The sequence below is a fragment of the Phyllostomus discolor genome, chromosome 7, assembly GCF_004126475.2.
Source record: "Phyllostomus discolor isolate MPI-MPIP mPhyDis1 chromosome 7, mPhyDis1.pri.v3, whole genome shotgun sequence".
NCBI lineage: Eukaryota > Metazoa > Chordata > Mammalia > Chiroptera > Phyllostomidae > Phyllostomus > Phyllostomus discolor.
Genome location: NC_040909.2, coordinates 12402732 through 12424762, shown reverse-complemented (window position 1 = coordinate 12424762; position 22031 = coordinate 12402732). Strand labels below are relative to the sequence as shown.

At 44.8% G+C, this 22031-nt stretch overlaps 1 protein-coding gene across 1 annotated transcript in view; it reads left to right on the top strand.

Moving 5' to 3' along the window:
* STAC (SH3 and cysteine rich domain) overlaps positions 1-22031 on the top strand; it is a 119764-nt gene that overhangs the window by 56128 nt on the left and 41605 nt on the right. Inside the window, exons 3-5 of the mRNA XM_028518497.2 lie at positions 12980-13080; positions 14670-14751; positions 15871-15986. Coding sequence (XP_028374298.1) covers positions 12980-13080; positions 14670-14751; positions 15871-15986 — 299 coding nt within the window. The remainder of the gene's footprint in view (positions 1-12979; positions 13081-14669; positions 14752-15870; positions 15987-22031) is intronic.

Here is a 22031-nt window from a genome sequence, read left to right as displayed (position 1 = left end):
CGTGAAATCCAAAGGTCTGGGAACTGGGGCTTTACGACACTATTTACATCACCTGTAGCGTCCTTTCCTTCCTTCATGCCTCTGATAAGGATTTTGATTCTAAAATTTTATTGTTTGCTTCCTTACAGTCCCCATACATTCTTTCAGGTCTTTTCTTTTTAATTTCTTCCTTCGACTCCTTTATTGTAATATCTGGTTCTCTTGTATTTTTTTTGTCAACAAAAAACAGATACTGTCTATATATATATAAAAGTGTCTTTTGTTTCACATAATGAAATAAAATATGTCTTCTCTTATGGCATTGCTGACAGGAGCAAAGGAGGTGGGTTATGTCACACAGTCACACAGGCTAGGCAAGTGGCGAGTGTGACAGCACCAACTCCAGAGGGCGGAGGCGGTGGTGTGTCGTGCTGTGTTCTCTGTAGTAGCCTTAGTGCTAAGCCTGGCACCCTTCTGTAACTGTGGTTCAGTGTGAATTTGTTAAGTAAGTGAATGAATAGAGAAATGAGCACTCAGCCAATGAGAACTATGGTCAGAATTATGATGATGATTACTTTTGTTCAACACAAAGCAACATACTCAGAATTAAGAAGGGAGAACTCTAGATAACCTCAATAACCAAGTATCCACCAGCTCTGTGCCCGGCCCTGTGCTGATATCTGCCATCTTCATAAATTCAAGTGAGGAGGCCGAGAGGTCGCAAAGGAAAGGGAAATAGAAGTCATCTAGAAACGAAGAAGTGAGAGGGGGCTGCGGTCACTTTAAGCTGAGACCTGTTGGGCCCCCCCTCACAACAGACTCTGCAGGGCTCAGAGGACAAGGTGGGTTGAACCAGCCTCACGCTGCTCTCACTCGTCTTCTTCCAGAGCCATCTGATCCCCACCCCCACCCAGGTAGGGGATCAGACTAGGATGTCCTGAAGCCAGGTTATGGATGGGGAGGATCTCTGAACCACATTTGGGGACCAGTCTGGGGACGTCAGGAAGCCAAAGGAACTGTCAGAGTCTAGTTCATCTCAACGACGTTGGTCATACTTTTCTACATATGTTACTAATTCTGTTTTCTGCAATGTGCACATACGCTAATATTAGCAAGACAGGGACACCGCCTCTCTCCTCCACCCCGTCATTAACACCTCGTGACTATTGAGAATAAGAAAGGGACCCAGTGGTGAAAAGAGAATCTTTGCATGTGTCCAACTTCCCAGAAAATAAAAATTTCCCAAGCTGCCAGATACTGCCGTTATCTTATCAATGTAGGAAAGAAAATGCGGAACTTCATTCCTGTGGATTATTTATTTTACTAGTAATTGAAGAAAGACTTAAATGGTCAAGCTTGGGAGAAAACATCATTTTTAAAAAGTCAGCCAAAGGAAAGCGATGGGCCCTCTCCAGTGGGAGATGATGGTATTTGCGAGCACTTTGCCGATTTCCTGAACCACCGCCTGGAGGCGACCTTTCAGAAAAACAATGGGGGTTTTTGGTGCCCCAAAGAAGAGCTTTGTATTTTAGGGCCTTTTAACATCAGACCTTAGCAGAAAGAAACGACAATACTGGGAAGTATTTTCACTGCGTATATAACCAACCAGAGTGGAGAGAATGAAAATGTAAGGTGGTCTTTTCTTAAATTTTTAGTCATTCCTTTTCAGTCACCACCTAGATGCTACTTAGTAATATCATAGCAAATATATACTCATTATATATATTTCCATGTTCTTCCGACCTACTGTGCTTCATATATGTTCCCCTTGTCCTGTCCACCAAGAAATAAAAATGGTGCCAGGGCAGAAGGAAAGGAGGAGGAATCACTCAAAATCAGGCTCGGGTGGACAGAAATAGACACTGCTGTGAATGCTGGACATGCTTTGAGAGTTTTCAAAACTTGAAGCCGCAAAGCCTTTTTGTGACTGCGCTATTGCTGGCTCTCGTCTTCCTGCTGGGGGTCAGACCAAACCATGACAGACGCATGTGGACAGGCTTTCTGCCCTTGGTCCCAGGAGCAGGGCCGTGTTTGGAAGCTAGGGATCCAGGAGAACAGGCCACCTCCTGTTGTAAACACAGGAAGATGAGGACCTGTGGGAAAATGGGCATCCTGCACTCCCGTTCAGCTGCCGTAACAAGGAATGCTCTGCTGACCTACTTTAGAATAGTCGTTTAGTTGTGCAGCCACAGTGGGTACCACATCATAAAATGACAGAACGGGGCCTGTAGTAAAAAGTGGGGCATCCTCCCTGCGTATCTGAGGCTCAAAAGCATCGGACAGGTGTGTGTGTCTGCATGTGTGTGTGTCTATGGGAGATACCTGGACACTGTGACCTAGCCATTAAGGAAAGAGGATGGGGGCAAGAGAAATACATGGTTATTTCCTGCTAAAGCACTTTTTTGTAGCTTATCAACACTGGCTGGTTGTACAACCAGAAAAACAAAGCATAGATTATGTTTTTCACGTGCTAAGCTTACCTGGGAGGAAAATCTCTAAGCCTAAAGCTATCTTGCACTCCCCACCCCAACAACAAGACAAGAAACAAGTTCATGAGTGCACACACTTACACATGTGTGCACATGTACACACCAGACATACACTCTCACACCCCTACCTTCCACTACACAGAAGGAGAATTGACACAGGAAATGTGTGTTTCCGTTGGCATAGCAGGGTCACGGTTTAAAGAATTCGCACCCACTTCAGCCTGTGCCTGGGCCCTCACCATCTAAAACCCAAGCACCATCTTCATCCTGTTCATAATGTCATAAGGAGAAGTAACAAGAATCACATGTCATTAAAACCGAAGACGGACAGTGAACCAGCCTGACTCGGTTTGGCCCAGAAGGACTCTGTCACTTTGCATGAGACCTGCCTGATATCCCTGTTGATAAAAGGAGATTTCGGGGACCATTTTCAGAGCGTGTGTTTTCTGATTTTAGAAAGAGAAACAAAAAACCGTCTGGTAGAGGTGGTGCGAAGATTACACGAGACCGTAGCCAAAGTGTTCAGGTCGCAGTAACAGGGCCCTTGGCTTCTCCCTGTCTTGCTGTGCTGCCGCCGGCCTGCCCTACTTTCCAAGGTCTAGCTTCTCACTCCAACTGCCAGGAGTTTGCCGCCCAGATGTCTTGTCGATGCCAAAACATTTCAATGTGTCCACAGTGGGACAAAGCATCTTCTCTCAAACAACCTGCCCCTTCGCTGATGTCCTCTCCTGTTGGCGCAGATGGTACCTGTGCCCTCAGCTACCTGGCCAGAGCCTCAAGGCCACCTTGGACCCCTCCCTTCCCCCTCCGTTCAGAAAGCCCCCCCACAAACATGCTGTCAGTTCTCCGTCTGTGGGTTCCCTGCAGCCAGGCCAGTCCTCCCTTCCCCGCTGCTCCCGCCCCAGTCTAAGCTTCAACATATCTCACATGAGCTGTTTTAAGACCTTCTCAAATAATGTCCTTTGTCCATCTCTACCTCCTCATCCACTTGACGCACGCTGCCAAACCTCTTCTGAAAGCAAACAGACACCGGATTACTGCTCTCCTCAGGAATGGCTACGCTACCTCATTGCCTAGAGATTTGCTCAATGCTTATTCCAAAACCTCTAGTCACTGACAAAGGTGAAGAAGGGCTTTGTCCCATCTGACTTGTAGAAGGTGAAGCTTTGTTCACTACCCTGGATATCCATCATCAATAGCACTCACTGGTGAGCATCTATGAGTGGGTCATGGTGACAAACTCAAAATACAGAGCTGCAGGAGGGAGCTGGGGGAGAGGTGGAGCGGCACGGTGGGCTCCTAGGTGGGTACTTGCATCCTGCCTCTGCACTCGGTAGATCAGCTGACCTCGGACAACTTCATTTACCTTCTCTCCATCCCAGTATCTTCCAAATGACATTGACAATAATACCTAATTCATGGACTTTCTGACAAAGCGCCATAAACGATGTTCTTTGTGAACTGTACAACTTAAAAATGGTTCACTGCTAGTCAAGCTACCTTTATGCATGAAAGGTTGATGTTAGTAGGCTGCCAGTTTCCCAGGAAAGCGCTTTGGGGATGGCGAGAAGGGCTAGTGCTTGGATCGGCCAACCCATTCTCGGGGAGCCTGACGATAAATACAAATGCTTGAACCTGAAGCCAGAGGAATAATTGTGCGGAAAGCAAACGAGACTGTGAAGACTGCAGACCTTGGAGAAGAGGAGAAAGAACAGCAGAGATTATTAATACCAGGGTCAGGGGTATCAAGCCCAGATATTTCCCAGATGGTCATGAGAAAGTGATAATCCTGGAGGATGTCTCCTCTCAGAATTTTAAGCCAAACACACATAACAGAAGGCAAGCTCAGTGGCCACGATACTACGATATGAACTGGTGACCCAGGGGGTAAAGGCTATGGACTCCAAGCCGAAAGCTCTGAGCCAACCCAACTCCTGTTGCTATTTTTAAAGTTCAGTGCGGGTGAGGGGCGGGGGAAGTAGGGAGAGTTTTTCCACTAGTAGTCAGGAACCTAAATAGGAAAGATCAACAGAGGCATTTATAAACAATGAATGCCATTAATTTTTTTCAGCTAAGACGGGGGTTGGAAAAGTTGTAGTGCAGCAAGGAGTGGGGAATGTATGCAGAGAGAGGTGGCCCGGGGGTCTTCACAAGTTTTAATGGTCCTTTCTGCTTGCTTGATGGCATTTCAAGTCACTGGTGAATGACCAAGTCACTGGCTTTCTTGGGAAACTTAGATACCATCTTGTTCCATTGAACTTGTAGTGGGAAAGACATAGGCTGGGTTATTTTTAATCAAAGTCTCATGACTAGCGTTCAAGTGTGATATAAAACATGTTCCCCCTTTTTCCCCTTTAGAAGGAAGCTTTCTAACTATTGAGTGATATCTAAAGTTTGGGAGCAGTTTAAGGGGTATTGCTCTAATTCCGAAGTTCCAGCTCTTTGTAGTACTCCACTGTGAGGACAGTGACAAGTAACCTAGGACTCCTTTTAGGGTCGTGAGACACGGGTCTTTGGAAGGCCTGGTCTGAGCTATGTCTGCTTACCTTCCCAGCACGGGGCAATGAGAAGACCATCATCACAAAAGGCTGGACATAGCATTCTCATACCAGCTCTGCCGTGAAGGAGCAGTGTAGCGTTTGCCAAAGCACTTTGCTTCTTTGAGCCTTAGTTTCTTCATCTTCAAAATGAGAGGGTTGCCTACTTATGGTTCTCTTTTCATTATTTTTCATCTTTGCACATTTGAAAGAAAAAATGCATATCTTGCTGTTTTTATTTCCACTTCTTTGAATACTAATTAAACCTGCCATTCATTAAATGCTTAACTTTCAATTCCGTTTCTTTTAATAAGCTGTCAGTTTATGTCTTGGACCATATATTTTTGGCTTATTCATCTTTTCCTTTTAGCTTGTAAGACATGCTCATAAATCTTTTATAATACAGTAGCATACCCTTAATTCTATAAGCCAAACATTTGCCCCAACTTATCTGCCCTTCAGTTTTGTACTAGTGGGTATATTTTTATGTAATCAAATTTACCAACCTTTTTGTATATTGTTTTCTCTCATAAAAATCTTACTTAGAAAGATCTTCTTAAATCAAGAATAAATAAGCTGGTATTTCTATTTTCTTCAATTAATATAATGATTTCAACTTTTACTTAATTTCTTAATCCATCCAAAATTTTGTTCAGAATTTCCTGTGAACTAAGTATCTAGTGTTTCCCTAAAATAATTTACCAGGTGACACAACAGTATCTGTTAAATAATTCCTCTTTTCACGGCTGATTTGAAAGTCACTTTTATTGAACATTAAATTCTTAAAGATGCTTAAGTATATTTTGTGTTAGCACCAGTAGCACTCTGGTTTAATTATTATTGTGGTTTATAATAGCTCTTTTTCAAAAAATATTTTGCTGTTCTCAAGCATTTATTCTTCAACATTAATTTTAGAATCATTTTGTGAGGTCCTCCACCCAAATCCCGTTGAGATTTGAGCTCGAATTCTGGTATATTTGCAGAACTATTTGGAGAAAATTGGCATCCCTTCAGTGCATTTCTTATTTAATAATAGCATGCTGAGTATTAGTAACATCAGGCATCTTTGTCTTCTTTCCAACTTAAATAGGAATTCATTCAAAAAATGTTTGTGGGGTCTCTCCTCTGTGCCAGGTTTTGCTCCGAGCACTTAGGTTGCATCAGTGAACAAACCAGGCAAGTATCTTTGCCTTTGCAGAGCTGACACTGTAGCTGAGGAGACGATGGATGGATGGAGTTTTCTAAGGTGACGGGTAATGTGGCAGGAACAATGTTAAAGCAGGGGGAGGAAGATCTGAAATCCCAGGGCCAGGGGCAGGTTGCTGTGCCACATGAGATGGTCAGGGTCCATCAGATCGGAACAAGACTTGAAGGTGAGAAAACTCTGAGGAAGGAGCATCCCAGCGAAGGAAACAACTAGAGCCAAGCAGAAGCAGGCTGTGTGTGTGTAAGCACCAGCCGGGTAGCCAGCGCGGGGTGCCGCAGAATTAATGAAGAGCAGAAAGGCAAGGAGGGCGGGGACCTTGAGCAGCTCGGCTGGCCGTTGTCGGGATTCTGGCTTTTACTCTGCAAAGTAACTACAGCACTTTATCTAATTATATTTGCAAGTGTCCCTCCGGCTGCTATGTGAGGAGCAGAATTTGCTGGGATGGAGGCAAGGATTGAAGCAGAGAAGACAGGAGGGTATTACTACAGCGATTCAGGTAATAGGTCAAGGTGAGAGCAGGAAGAATTGAGAATGGTCCAGATTCATGATATATTTTGGAGGAAGTCCCCAGCAGGAGTTTCTGCATGTGGGCTGCCTGGGGGAAATAGGAAAAAGGGATGCTTCCGAGGTTTTTGGCCCTAGTAACTGGAAGCATCATTTGCCATCAACCGAGATGGGGAAATTGTAGGCTGAGTAAGTTCAATCCTATGAAATCTTTTGTTAAGCTGAAATGGCATGAAGTGAAACGTATCTCAAGCTTTCCAAAAGCTCACTTTGTGCCAGAAAGACCTACAGTAGTCTGGTAACAGACTTTTTCATGAAAGGGAAAATCCTCTTTGGATTCCCGTATGCAGGTCTGTTTTCGTGCTACACCGGCAGAGTTAAACAGATGCGACAGAAACCATGTGGCCTGCAAAATCTAAAATATTTACTTTCTTGCCCTTTACAGGGAAACTTTTCTGGCTTCTAATCTAACTCCTCAGAAGGGAAAAACAAACAGACAAACAGACAAACAAACAAAAACACCTCCTACATTTGGGTCCATGCTGGCATTGTTGAAAGGTTTTCTTCCGGAGAGATCCTTCATTCTGCTGCCCAAGTCTCTCCGTGCTTGGAATGTGGGCGTTTTTCAAAGAAAGACTCAGGGGGTATCTGTTTTTCTCTTGGTAACTGTGTCTTCACTTGATGACCCTGCAAACCACATTCTGAAAAGACCATACTAGACCATGAGAGAGTGTTTCTCATGCTGTGGGGAATGTCACACTGGTGGTATGCTCCGTGTGGGAGAGGCGAGTGCCAGAGAGAAGGACAGGAGAGTCATGCTGTCGTCCCCTCTCCCTCTGGGTGTGGGAGCAACTGCAGACACCACTAACCTCCATGGTCCCCTCTAGCCTTCAGCCTCTTTTTTTCTCCCCCATTTTCTTAACATCAAAGCTGTGCATGAGGGCTAGGGGGCGAGGACCCTCCAACGTCAGCAAACGTGACATTCTCGGTTCTGACAGCTTCTCCACAACCCTTGCCTGAGCTGCCCAAGGCCTAGTCTGACCTGAAACCTGAAGTTTGATGATGTTTCAGCTGCGTTGTTCTACAGCGTGAATGAGAGTTTGCACTCATTCATTTTTGTCTTGCTTTTGTAAAAAAAAAAAATCTTCTCTTCTCGCTGACAAACCTGTCCCAGTGTCGCTTTTTGATACAGCGCCCTGGGGGATCTCTCTGGACGAAGGCCAAACCGTGCGCTGTGGACATACACGCTCCCAGAGAGCGGAGGGGCCCGCGCCGGGCGCACGGACGGCTCACTCCGGCTGGAATGCAGCGCCCGTGCTCCGTAGTTCTGATTCTCTCTGTGTAGCCATGGCTCTGAAACCTTAGCACTTTGCTCAGCCTCGGGTAGTTAGAGGCCCTTCGATCGTCAACTTATCCCATCAGTACATAAATAAAACATAACTATTCTATATGATTATGCTTAAATATTATTTAAAAGAAAAATAATAGAGTTGATCAATATAAATCTTATTTATGAAAGAACGATGGAGTGAATTGTTTCATGATATAAGTGAAATATGTCTTTAATATTTTATGCCATATTTGAGTTCCAAAGGTATTTGAAGGAATCTTTTGCAAAACGAAGAACAACTTACTTGTTCGTGCACACACTGCGTTACAAGGAGGGGTTTGGAGGCGGTACACACAGGCGAATAGGATGGAGCCTGACCTGGGTCATGCCTGATCCAGTCCTGGCTTGCAAACGTCCAGGTAAGCCTTAAGGAATTTGGAAGTCGTGCCCTCAGGGACAGTCACTGTGCAGAAATGCTGATGACACACATTCCTGCCGTGTCACAGCTGACTTGTGCACGATGAGCTATGCTTACCAAACACAGGGCCCTTGATTTTCCCATTCTGTGCTCATGACCCCTTTCTTGGATGGGAAGACTGAGGCTCAGAGATTGAGTACCCTGTCCAACGTCTCAGAGCTCAGAACTAATATCTAAGCCTTTTGATGCCTGAGGCCTGACTGCTTCCACCCCACCATGATGTCTTTATATATCATATGTGCAAGTACAAACACACATATGTAGGTATGAACATACTAATATAATACGATTTTGGCAGGGAAGCTTTAGTAAGCTGTAAAACAGTTGCCCTGCTTTTGGACTTCTCTATTCTTCCATTTGTGCTTCTCCGGCTGCACTCCTCCTTTTAAGAGAATCAACCAAGATGAGAACATTGATTTTATTAAAAGCATCTATGACATGGATGCCATTTTCAAAACAAAAAATACGTCCCTGAATTAGTGCATATCAAAACTAGAGACAAGCAGTGTACCCTTTTATCGGCGCGTGCATTTGTGGCCCCGACCCCCTAATGCATTATTGAGCCTGTGAGTGAGTAATCACCAGCTTAGAGGGTATGGCAGAGAAGTCTGCCGTGGGAAGAACTCTCTATTTCCTGCACTTTCCTCCTGCACATTCCCAAGGGCCTGCACTGGGCTCTAGGGCAGTGGGGCCCATAGTCCTCTATCTTCATGTACCAAGGACTACATTGTCCCAAGGCGGTGACTTAACGCAGTCCCCAGCAACTTTATTTACTCACTTTTTGTCACAGTAGTACATGAGATGAGTTTAAACACGGTACTGATGGTACTGCAAATTCTACAGTGAAAACTGTCTCACTCTGTCACCCAGACTAACTTCCAAAACAGCAACCACTTTCAACCTCTTTGTATTTTCTGGCATTTATTTGAATATTTCTAAATGCTGTGCTTCTACTGCTATTTATTGATTAATCAAACATTTATTGGGCTCTCTGCAATAGGAGATGAGAATTCAGCTCTTGGACCTTCATCACTTTCTTGCTGGTATCCTTCTTCTCACTCTCGCTGTCCCAAAAGAGTTGCAGTACAATTTGTGCTCCCTTGCTCTCGTCTTCCCAAGTAGTTTTATCACAACTTTGTGCGAACTAGATAGCCCATTTATACACTATTGTGACTATTGCACACTTCTGGTTCAAGCATTTTCCTGTGATCATATGTCTTTCCTTACGCAGGTTGTATATTTCCTGAAATTAAAAATTACCCTTTTCATTTTCTTGACTTTCATGCACCTAACATTGTTTTTTTCAAATGCTACATATATCTGGTAAATGTCATATCTATTACACTATCCAAACTTCAAAAGTATCAGTAAACTTTAAAGTTCCATTTTCATCCTGCAGCACCTGTCTAGCTGGGGCTATTGCAGAGTTTTCGTACGGGCATACTGTTTACATCTCTGTATCAGTTCTTCTGTTGTGCACTGGATCTGACAATCTCCTCTTCCTTGGTTTATTCCCTCGTCTTTCCAAGGCACATCCTTCATTAGTTTTCGAAGAAAGGGTATGTAGAAAGTTAGTATTTTGTATCCCTGAAGATCTGAATGGGTGTTTATTCTATCTTCATACTTCTTGGTAATTTGGCTGAATATGAGATTCTAGGTCAAAAATTATTGTCTCCCAGAATTTTGGAATTCCACACATTTTGACGGTCCATGGTCTTCTAGTTTCCAAGTTGCTTCTGGGAAATTCAGCCTTCCTCTTTTCTGCTAAATTTATTACTATTCCTCCAGTTGCTCTCTATCTTCCAAATATATGTTGAACTCTCTTCTACCCTCACTGCTCTTCCCAGGAACCTTGTCATTTGAGATTTATACAATTTTTAAATTCTTGGACTGTAATTTCATTGGGGTTTTCGTATGAATAAGTGAAATCATGTAGCCAGTCTATTACGTTTACTCAAAATCCAGTGACATCTCTATGTTTCCAAGTATTTCAACCCTACAATCTACTTTGTATGTTTTGACACTGTAACTGTTAGAAACCCTGAGAGTAGTTAGTAGTATTCCCATTTGCTACAGAGACAGCTGAGGCTCTTGGAATGTTAATAGTTTTCTTAAGTTTAAAGAGCCAGAGTGAGACAGATGTGAATTTAAATTCATGTTTTTCTCACCCTCCTGGAGGCGTCAGGGTCACATGCAGTGATGTCTTTGTGATGGAGGTTGCTTTATTAATAGCACGTGTCAAACCGCCGCTTTCCCCTATCTTGCTGCAGCAAACCAATACCACTGCTTGATATGAGTTATTTCTTTGAACTGTTCCCTGAACCACAGCATATGAGCTTTCCTCTTCAATCATTCTTGTTATTCCAGAGCAGAAATTGGAACACCTAAAACCAAATAATCGCTGATGGTCTGACTCATACAAAATAGTAGATTGTGTTAGAACAGACAAAGGAAACTAAAATTATGGTGTTCGGGCCTGAAGGAAGGAAAACAGCCTTTAATACATAATGGTGCTCTTTCAGAGTCCAGCACACAATGAAATAACTTTGTTCTTTGAAGCTTTTACTTACATTTTCACAAAGGGCACAAATAGCCTTCTCTAATCCAAAAAACAAAAAAAAATAAGTGGTTCCTTTCAAAGTCCTGTCTTTTGAAGGCATTGCAGTCTTGCAGCTAAGTTGTTCCTCTCAAAAATGAAAACAGACTTCCCAGGTAGTATTGGTGAACATGCACACATACCCAGTCATTTACGGAGTGTTTATAGATCTCTTTGATTTCCTGTGGTTATAACAGCAGACATGCTTTGTGTTAAAGGAATCCTTCCTGAAGGGGTTGCTCAGGTATTACCTCCCTGAAGGGTTTCCTAGGCCCTTGCCAAGTCGAAAGTTTTCCTGTTGTTTTGTTGTTTTTGTTTTTCAACTGAATGTCAGGTTTTTGTATCCATTCTTTTACCATCTTCTTACACCCCAGTACATTTTCATGTAGGTGAAGCAACCCAAGGCATGGGAGGAAATGTTTGGGTCAAGCAGTGAGAGTGATACCAGGCAGGCCCTTCTTTGACCCGGGGCAAATCATTCCCCGGCTTAGACCCTCAGGCTGCCTCTCTGCAGAATAAGATCCTACACACAAATGAGCTTCAAGTCCTCTCTCAGCTCTTGAATGTCATTTCTAAACCTTCAATGAATCATGGTTTCAATGTATCATCTAAGCCAGGCACTACTGTTTCAATACATGTGTGACTGAAAGATTTTGCTTATTAATTTATTGAATGCATTGGCTGTCCTACTCAGAGCTGGTTATACAATGACAGGTGAATTGAACCTCACTGCATTCATAGTCCAGAGGAGAAGGCAGATACAAACAAAGTCTCAAATAAATCACTAGGATTTTAAAAAATGCCTTGACAGAGTATTATGAGAAGGAATAATAGGAAAAAAGATAATTTAGACAGTGGAAGGGGAAGGTTTCCATGAAAGCTTCATGGAAGAAATGACAAGTGAGCCACAGGATGGAGAATAGGAAGACAATTGAAGAATGACAGAAACAGCATCCTAGGCATACGGGGCAGCGTCTGCAAAGATCCCGAGGCATCAGAGAGCTTATGCATTCAAGGAGCCTGAAGCAGATCACGTGGTCAGAGCATAGTGAACAAGAGGGGTTGGCCTGCGATAAAAGTCAGAAGTGGGTTCCCACCAAACCATACAAAGCCTCACCACCATGGTGAGCATAACACCAGGAAGGTGGGGAGAACCTACTGAAAGATGGTTCAGTGAGAGAAGGAGTTGATTCAAGTATCTTTTTACAAGATTACCCTGGCCACTCTACACAGATTGGAGGAAGGCAAAAACAGATTAAGCCAGTTCATTGGAGAATACGTTCAGATAAGGGATAATGGTAGTTTGGGTGAGGAGGAGGCTATGGTGGAGAAGATGGTGAATTGTGCATATCTTGGGATATCCTCATTTTGCATCTGTCGTCGGCTGTGATACACAGCGGGATATCTGCTCCACCTGTACTGGTCATGTTTCTGAGAGTTACACAACAATTCAGAGTCAGTGGTAGGAATTCAGGTAAAAATGCACAAAATTTCTGGACTTGCACTACTCAGCAGTACACGCAGAAGAGCAGAAACAGGTGACCTATATAAAGAGCAAAGAGAGTGGAATTTGCTAGCTGGAGTTGAGAGAACAATGAAAGGGAAGGCAGCTAAGATTTTCTGGGGTAATGGCTAAAAACAAAGTGGGAAGAACCAAACCTGACAGCTCAGGTAGGAAGTGTGGGAGAAGCTAGAAGCCTCGACCATAATATTTTGCCCCCTTTGAAAGGTTCAGGCACAAGTCACACAAGAGAAGAATTTCCTGGGTGGTGGAAGTGATCGCTTCTCCAGTGAGTTCACACTAGTCACCAGCAAAGTGTAGGTTGTATCCTAACCAAAGCTCGCCGTGTGTCCGACAGGGACAAATGCGAAGCACGGACTACGCTGCAAAGCCTGCAAGATGAGCGTCCACCACAAGTGCTTGGATGGCCTGGCACCCCAGCGGTGCATGGGCAAGCTGGTAAGCACTCGTGCCAGGAGGGGGCCCCGAGAACGCCTTGCACAGGCGCTTGCCTGCCCCTGTGAGATCACTCTGTTCAAACTCCTTCCCTGCGGCACCCCTGAGAACTCACACCTGGAAGGCAGCCCCAGAATCCCTGGCCTGCTGACTTGGCTTCCTAATTGGCAAAGTGACAGAGCAGAGGAGTAGCTTTGTCGGCATAAGGGATGAATGCTCCACGTGGCAAATGGACTCGGTATCCTTAATAGGATGACCGACTTGTCCCAGATTGGGACTTTCTCAGTTTTAACATTGGAAGTCCCACATCCTGGGACTGTCTAGGTCATAAAAGTGAAACTTAAGCACCCCAGGAACATTGCCTCAGCCCCAGGCAAACTAGGGTGGTTGGTCATTTTAGTGCTCGGTTGGCTGACAGTTCAGTGGGTGTCATGAATGGGGCAGAGAGTTGCCACCCTCCCAAAAGTGGAGAGAGTAATAAAAATCCGCAGCACTGTCATAGAATCATGGTAGCCAAACCCAGGGAGGCTGGGTAACCCTGGCCCTTTCTGGACTGATCATACCGTCTCAGGAGTATGGCCTTCATTCATTACTGGAGCCACACACAGTTAGAAAGCAACCCAGAGGATATTTGGAAAACAAGGATGACCAAAGAATTGTAGAAGGAACCAAGAAGTTCTACCCTAGAGATACTTATAGCATGACAGCTATCTTCAATAATTAATTAATAATAATAATAATAACAATAATAATACCTGTCACATAAAACAAGTATTGTCTTCTGTGGCTCCAGGAAAAAGGACCTAGGATCAGTAGGTGCCAAGTCTTAATAATCAGAGATAAAGTCAAAAAGACCTGCTTCCAGGGTTAGTGCAAGCTCCCCCACCCCCCACCCTCCATCACTGGCAATGTGCAAACGATGGAGAATACCAATGCCAGGACTATTGGAGAGGATTGTGGAATTCCAGCAGAGGCTGGGCCAATTAAGTTTTCTTTCAATCCTGAGATATAGTAAGTCAAGGCTCTTAAAGAGTTCATCATCTTACTCTGATTGACAGCGTCCTCTTCTCTAAGACCCTGCCTACCTGTTCCCCTCCTCCTCTTCCTCCAATGGTGATTCCCACACGCCAAGGCAAAGACCATGAATGACAGGTCAGAAAAACAGAATATCATCTAGAACACAAAGCAAATGGTTCTGGGTGGAGCTCATCAGACAGGCAAAGATCTTTAGGCTGACCTCTGAGGTCTGCTTTCCCATTCCCAGGCCTTTTATGATTTTAACAAACCACAATAATAAGCTGCAGTGAAACAAGGCGTCATGATCCATTTGTATTCTGGGAGATAATGAGGACCCCGGACACAAGGGAGGCTGCCGTGGGCTGCAGAGAGGAGAGGAGAAGGACAGGGCAGGGCAGGGCTGGGGCTTGCTTTCTGGATGGAGTGTGGCTGAGGACAAGTCAGCATCCTAAAGGAAGAAAAGGAGGTGCCCCTAGAAAAACCAACTGTTTAATTTTTAGAGCTCTTATGTGATTTTCTCCATCTCATCAGTGGCATTAAGCCCTTCTCTTTTCTCCTTCTCATTATCTCTCCAGCCCAAGGGGTTTCGGCGTTACTACAGCTCCCCCTTGCTCATTCACGAGCAGTTTGGATGCATTAAAGAAGTTATGCCCATTGGTGAGTTGGGACATTGGTGGGCTGAGCTGGGTTTGGAGCAGCAATATCAGAGTTGATGGCTGCTGTTCCCCCAGGCCTGTGAAAACCATGGGGTGTGCTTGCGCATTTGTTTTGGTGACTGATGGGATTATGCTTGCCTGTGTGTTTTGCTGAAAGGGAAACATAAGGTGGAGCAAATTCTGCAGGAATATACATCCTCTCCCTGATGAATCTCAAACCACACGCAAGTCCCAAAGGCTACCCCGCTCGGCAGCAGCGTGGTGGAGTGGAGAGAGCGTGACGTGTGGCATCCCACAGGCCTGGTTCAAAGCCCAGCCTCCCCACTGACCAATGCGCGTGTGAGCAAGCTACCCAACCTGTCAGCCCTATCAAATGAGAACAGTAGTGGCTGCTTTTCGTGATTGTTGTAAAAAATACATTTAAATTATAGACCAGTGCTAGGAAGGAACTTAGTGAATATCGGTTATTCTTTAAAGAGGACAAAAAATGCCTTACACGTATAGATGTTTTTGGTTTGAATTTATTCTTGAACAATATCGCTCAGTGTCCTTCTATTTCTTTCTCTGTCAAAATCTCCACATTGATGTTTGCCCTTTGGTGGGGCAAGGGGGCAAGTTTTAAACTAAAAATTTATAAACTAAAAATGTTTGCATTAGAATTCATGAAGCCTGAGAGTGTCAAATTCTTTCAAAAACACTTGCTTCCTACTGCAGACTTTGTGTCTCAAGGTTTCATATCCAGGAGAGCCAAGCCCAGCCTTGCACTAGAGGAAGTAAAGGTGATCTCTGGGAAGAAACTTGGGATTGGAGTCCTGGGGACAGAAAACAAAAGAGGAAAAACCAATCCATCAGGAAGTGTTTGGGGGCAGAGGGTGCTGGGTGCAGTGGAGGGACCTGGCAAATGGACCTATGTTGTGGGGGTCACACATGTGAGGAAAGTTGAACCACAAAAGGCCCATTTTCCCAGGGCTTAGTGGGTCTGCTGCTCAGACTCTGCTTTTTGGTGCATTTGAGAGGTGGCGCATGATGCAACCCAGGCTAGGTGATAGGTTATTGGATGCCTTCCTGACAGTGAGGTGAGGAAACCTTTCTCTCAGATGAGCTTTCTCTTCCATTGCAGCCTGTGGCAATAAGGTGGACCCCGTCTACGAGACCCTCCGCTTCGGCACCTCGCTGGCTCAGAGGACAAAGAAGAGCAGCTCTGGCAGTGGCTCTGATTCACCTCCCAGAACCTCTGTAATTGTCCTCTTCCTCAGTCCACCGCGGTCCTCTTGGGCAGGGTGGGGCTCAGGCACTGCAACGTGAAGGGTTCCACCTAATGGACCATGAGGGCAGGTCTGTTGGGAGCCAGGCAGCCTCCAAAGGAAACGCTCCCCATCACCCTCCCACCGATGTTAGATGACATGTCAGTCAGCACAGAAAGGTTACTCAAACAATGGCAGAAGCAGGGAGTCCCAGCTGTGCCCAGTTCTCCCTCCAGCTATATCCCAGTGCAGCAATACAGCCATTTCTCACATCTGCTCAGTCCTTTCTCTTTAAGGCCAGGGATACCCTTGCTTTCCCACAAGAACTGCCCACCCCAGAGGCACTTGACCTGTGACTTGGTGAGGCTTCTCTCCATGAGACGCCCATCCCCTCCCAAGCACCTGTCCAGTGTTTTACCTGACCAAGTGCCCCATGCACCTCTGTGACCTGCTATCATCATCCCACCTCTGGACCACCCCCCGCCCCAACCAGAATTTCTAAAAATGCTCCAGGTGCCCTAAACTCTACAGCTGAAGGCCACCCTCTCCTCTGCAAAGAGACATGGGACTTCCGATCACATTACCAATTAGGATAGCCTGCACACAATGACCAGTTCCATTGTTGCAGCCGCTGCTGAACTGGGGAATTCCAGGGAAGACAGAGAGAGGCCATCAAACGTCTGCCCCACAGGGTCCTCTCAACGTGCAGTGACTGGGGTAGGTTGTGGGAGGAGGGCAGGTCGGCCCCTGAGAGGGGCTCTCAGGGGCTGAGCTGAAGCATCTCCCTCCCTGGGTGTGAGTCAGTCGGCAAGATAACAGATTGTTGTCTGTGGCAGGTATGTAGGTCACGTGGGTAAGTAGGTAGATTTGTAGGTCTTTTGCCCTATGCCACATGGGTATTCTAGAAGCCATCTTTAAACTTATAGAAAGCCCTGTTCTTCATAAATCCCACTGACTTCAAAGAGGAAACAAAAAGGATTCTTACTCTTTTTCCTTGCTGAACATATAATTGATACTAATTAGTTCTTTCTTTTACTACTGAGTTAGGAAAGACAAATTAAGTGCTTAATTACTGGCAATGTAGGAGGCAAAAAAGAAGTGGAGGACAAATGGAAGGTTCCAGTCAAGTTGGCAGTGTGGGTAAATGTGGTACTGGAACCTCCCACAACCATATTAAAATTACGTCTGAACTGCAGAATAACCATCATTCAGAACCACCTGAAATATAGCCGAACAGAAGTCCTATAACTATGGATATAAAGAAGAAGGAGCATTAAAACTGGTAGGAGGGGCAAAGACACGGAAAGAGCTGGTTCCATACCCACCCAGGACTGTTAAAAATAAGGAGGGATACGTCGGATGCAGAGAACCTACCTGAAAAGCCAGGGGTCCTGCCGCACATCAGGCCCCCCCAGCCCGGGGTTCTAGGGCTGGGAAGAGAAGTCCTCATAAACTTATGGTTATAAAAACCAGCAGGATTGTGGCTGAGTGAGACAGAGGGCTGCAGAAGTCCCAGGCACTCCTCTTAAAGGGCCCACACATGGATTTACCTGAACTCACTTGCTCTGAGCTCCAGCAATGGGGCAGCAGCTCCAAAGGTACCAGGGATATCCAGGGAGGAACTGACTTGTCTGGCATCAGGACGAGGGATGGATGGGGCAGCTTTCTCCAAGACTGAAGTACTGCCAGTGCCACTGCTCCTTTGCTGAGCCCTTCCCCCACAGAGCTGGCAGGTGAGTGTCATATCTGAGTGTCCATCAACCTGGCTAACACAGTTTGTCCCACCCTACTGATTGCCTGAGACCCCACGCCATTCAACTATGGACCAACCCAAGTCATTTGCAGTAGTTTTTCTATACAAATGGCCTGTCTTGGCTCAGGCTTTAAACCATTCTACAGTCTCTGGTCTGTAGCATCTGGTCTTGCAGCAGCATCTGGTCTTGGTATGCCCTGTACCTCTCACTAAATGGCCCATGGCCCAGCATTAGTGGCAGTTGGAGTTGGTTCACAGCTTTGTGTCTCCTAGGCACCTCTAAGCCAAACACAAGTACCAGCCATCTGCAGATCACCTTGCAGCTCATGCAGGATGGGCAGGACACAGGTGGTAACTGACCTTGGCCTGTACCTCCTAGGAGGCCCCAGAGCCAGCACATCCAGTGGACAGCTTCAGGCCATACTGAAGCACCATCCTCAAAAGTCTACAAGCAACACAAGGGTCAGACTCAGCAGGCACCAGAGCCCCACAAAAGTTAAGTCCTGCTCTATGGGGTGGGCCCCTGCATAGCTGATTCTTCACAGTAGTGGAAGCCAGTCCTCACAGCTGATCAGCCTGGGGGTAAATCCCTCCCACTGGTGTGCCAGCAGCAACCAAAGCTCAACTACAACAGGAGGGTGCACACAGCTCACACAGTGGGGAGGGCAGGGTGCATCTGGAGTGCCCAGCTTGGGTGATTAGGGAGGCTGTGCCACTGAGCCTTACGGGACACCTACTACATAAGACCACTCTACCAAGATCAAGAGATGTAGAAACAAACACAGAGAGGCTGCCAAAATAAGGAGGGGGGAAAAACATGTCCCAAATATAAGAATAGAACAAAACTCCAGAAAAAGGACTAAATGGAGATAAGCAATCAACCAAATGCAGAGTTCAAAACACTGGTTATAAGGATGCTCAATGAATTCAGGGGGGGAAATAGGTGAACTAAGTGAGAACTTCAACAAAGAAATAGAAAACATAAAAAAGAACCATTCAGAAATGAAGAATACATGAACTGAAATGAAGAATACATGACAGGGAGTCAATAGTAGAATAGATTAAACAGAGGATCAAATCAGAGATTTGGAAGATAAGGAAGCAGAAAACATCCAATCAGAACAGCAAAAAGAAAAAAGAATTTTAAAAAATGATGATAGTATAAGTCTGTGGAACAACTTCAAGCATACCAACATTGGCGCCATGGGTTTACTAGAAGGAGGAGAAAGGGCAAGGAATTGAAAACCTATGTGAAAAAATAATGGAAAATTTTCCTACTTTGGTGAAGGAAATAGGCATATAAGTTCAGGAAGTACAGAGTATGAAACAAGATGAACCCAAAGAGGCCCACTCCAAGACACATCATAATTAAAATACCAATGGTTAAAGACAGAGAATCTTAAAAGCAGCAAGAATAAAGCAGTTAGTTACTTACAAGGGAGCTCCCATAAGACTGTCCACTGATTCCAAATGGAAACATTTCTGGCCAGAAGGGACTGGCAAGAAGAAGAAGAAGGAGAAGGAGAAGAAGAAAAAAATGAGAGGATCAAAACTATGAATAATAAAATTGCAATAAATATATACCTACCAACAATTACTTTAAATGCAAATGTTAAAATGCTCCAATCAAAAGACATATGGAGGCTGGATGGATAACAAAACGCAACCCTTACATATGCTATCGACAAGAGACCCATTTCGGATTGAGAGACACATGCAGAGTGGAAAGTAAAGGGATAAAAGAAGTATTTCATTAAAGTGGAAACAAGCAAACAAACAAAAAAACCTGGGGTAGCAACACTTATACCAGCCAAAGTAGACTTCTAAAACAAAGGTTTTATAACAAGAGACAAAGAAGGACCCAGCAATTCCACTTCTGGATATTTACCCTAAAAAACCCAAAACACTAGGTCAGAAAGATTTATGCATCCATATGCTCATCGCAGCATTGTTTACAATAACCAAGACATGGCAACAACCTAAGTGCACATCAACAGATGAAATAATAAAGAAGAAATGATGCATGTATACAATGGAATGTGACTTGACCATTTAAAAAAAATGAAATCTTGCCATCTGCAGCAACATGATGGGCCTAGAGGGTATTGTGCTGAGTGAAATAAGACAGACAGGGGAAGACAGATGCCATAAGGTTCCACTTATGTGCGGAATCCAAAAACAACAAAAACAAAAATGAACAAGCGGAGAAGAAAGAGACTCATAGATACAGAGAACATTTTGACACTCGCCAGATGGGAAGGGGGTGGGGGGATGGGTGGAAGAGTTGAAGGGATTAAAAAGTACACATTGGCAGTTACAGAATAGTCACAGGGATGTAAAATACAACATGGGGAATACAGTCAATAATACCGTAATAACTGCGTATGGTGTCAGATGGGTGAGAGGTTTATTGAAATGTATCACTCAGTAAATTATATCAATTTCTAATCACTGGTTGTACCTCTGAAACTGACATAATATATGTCAATTGTAATCAAGAAAAAATAAATAAATAAAAGGAGATAACCGACAAAAAAGAAGAGGTACAGGGCATGGCTCTTTACCCTTGGAAATCGCAACTTGTTTCTGAAGAACAAACTGAGACAAGAAAGCTGATAATGGTAGTTTATTTAGCACTTTTATATGGCTTATCCTATCTTTATATGGAATAAGAACATATCATTATAATAACTACGCCCTGTAAGTGCTAAATGATTTCATAGTCAAGGTGGAAACTGTGTAGCTTCAGTAGGCATTGCCTCAAAACAGTGAGGGTGTACTTTGTAACATTTTAAGAGGCCTGATCCTGATGAACCCCCTAGGGGGCTATAAACCAAATCAGTAGTCCCAATGATAATGTTAATTCAGCGACTGAAAGGAGGGTAGAAATGGTGCTCAGTGCAATGGAGACATACAAAGTGCATATGGATGGGATATAGATCATATACAAATACAGGGTAGCTGAGTGGGTTGGATAGTAATAATAGTGTAAGGAGAGTTCCTAGCACGGGGCTTGGCATAATTGGCCCTCAGTAAGTAAGTAGCAGTTGCTGGGTTGTTTTTTTTTTTTCATTAAGCATCTAGGCCAGCTGGGTTTTCTCCAAACTAGACTTATTAAGTGAAACAAGGTTGTAATCTATGCAAAAGGTCAATGTGTTCTCTGAGAAGAGCATTTCCCAGGGCTACCTTTAACAAGGTCTATTCTTAGCTCTGCAGGGAACCCCTGCGTCACTCCAGGGTTCCACTCTGTCTGCTCAGCCCGTCTCCTCTGACATGTCCTCCAGCCACGCCTGTGTTGGAGTGTCCCCGGGGGTCCGCTTTGGCTTGGCCTTTGCGTTCTTTGTGCTCTTCCTGATTACCTTTTCCACATTCCTTTTGTCCAGCCGTCATCTATCTCCAAGCTGATGCCTCCCATAGATATTTCCTGTCCTACCATCTTTTCCAAGGGCCAGACCAGTCCTACAGATCTCTCAAAATCAGCCTGCCCACACAAAATGCATGCTCCGCTGGTGAGGAGCTCCTATAATTCAGAACTCAGGCTCCCTTCTCTCTGTGCCCAAGGTTTGAAACCCATCATCTCTCGCACAGGTTATTACAAAGGTACTCTTCCTTTTGAGGCTACTCTTAGCAGTACCTCCAGACTTATCACCTTTCAAAGAAAGGCTTGGTGCAATTAAAACACTCTGTGGACTCTCTTATGCCCCAAGTCTTTAGCAAGACGAATGAGGCCTGTCACTACCCTAAAGATCCTCCCTCACCTGAACTCACCAAGCTCGTTAGCATCTGCGTACCTTAGAGCATGCTCTTCCCCTCACTTGAAATTCTTTAAAACCCAGGTTGGTTTTTGTACAAACTGCGAAGAGCTCTCAGACTCGCCAAGCATGGCAAATTGTTCCTCCCACAAGACTTCAAAACTTTCTTTCTTACAGCATCTAGAGCATTGCACTGTAATTCTCTGCATTTCCATCTTTTCTGAACTGAACGCTGAGCCTCTCTATACATCAGGGCCCCATTCCTTATCCATTCCATTACACCAGCGCCTGGCACTTAGTGGGCACGAGAGAAATGCTTGATGAATAAGGAAGAATTCATGAGAAATCCTTGAAGACTGACCGCAGGGCCCTCAGGGATTCACATACACCTCCTTCTCCTGCCCTCAGCGCCAGGCACAGTTTGCCAGTCTCTGGGTAGCAGGCCCTCTCCAGTGGTTGAGCCTTGCCCACACCCCGTCTCCACCTCCGTGCAGACAGCGGCTCTCTTCCCAGTCTGGGCTGGGCACCCCTT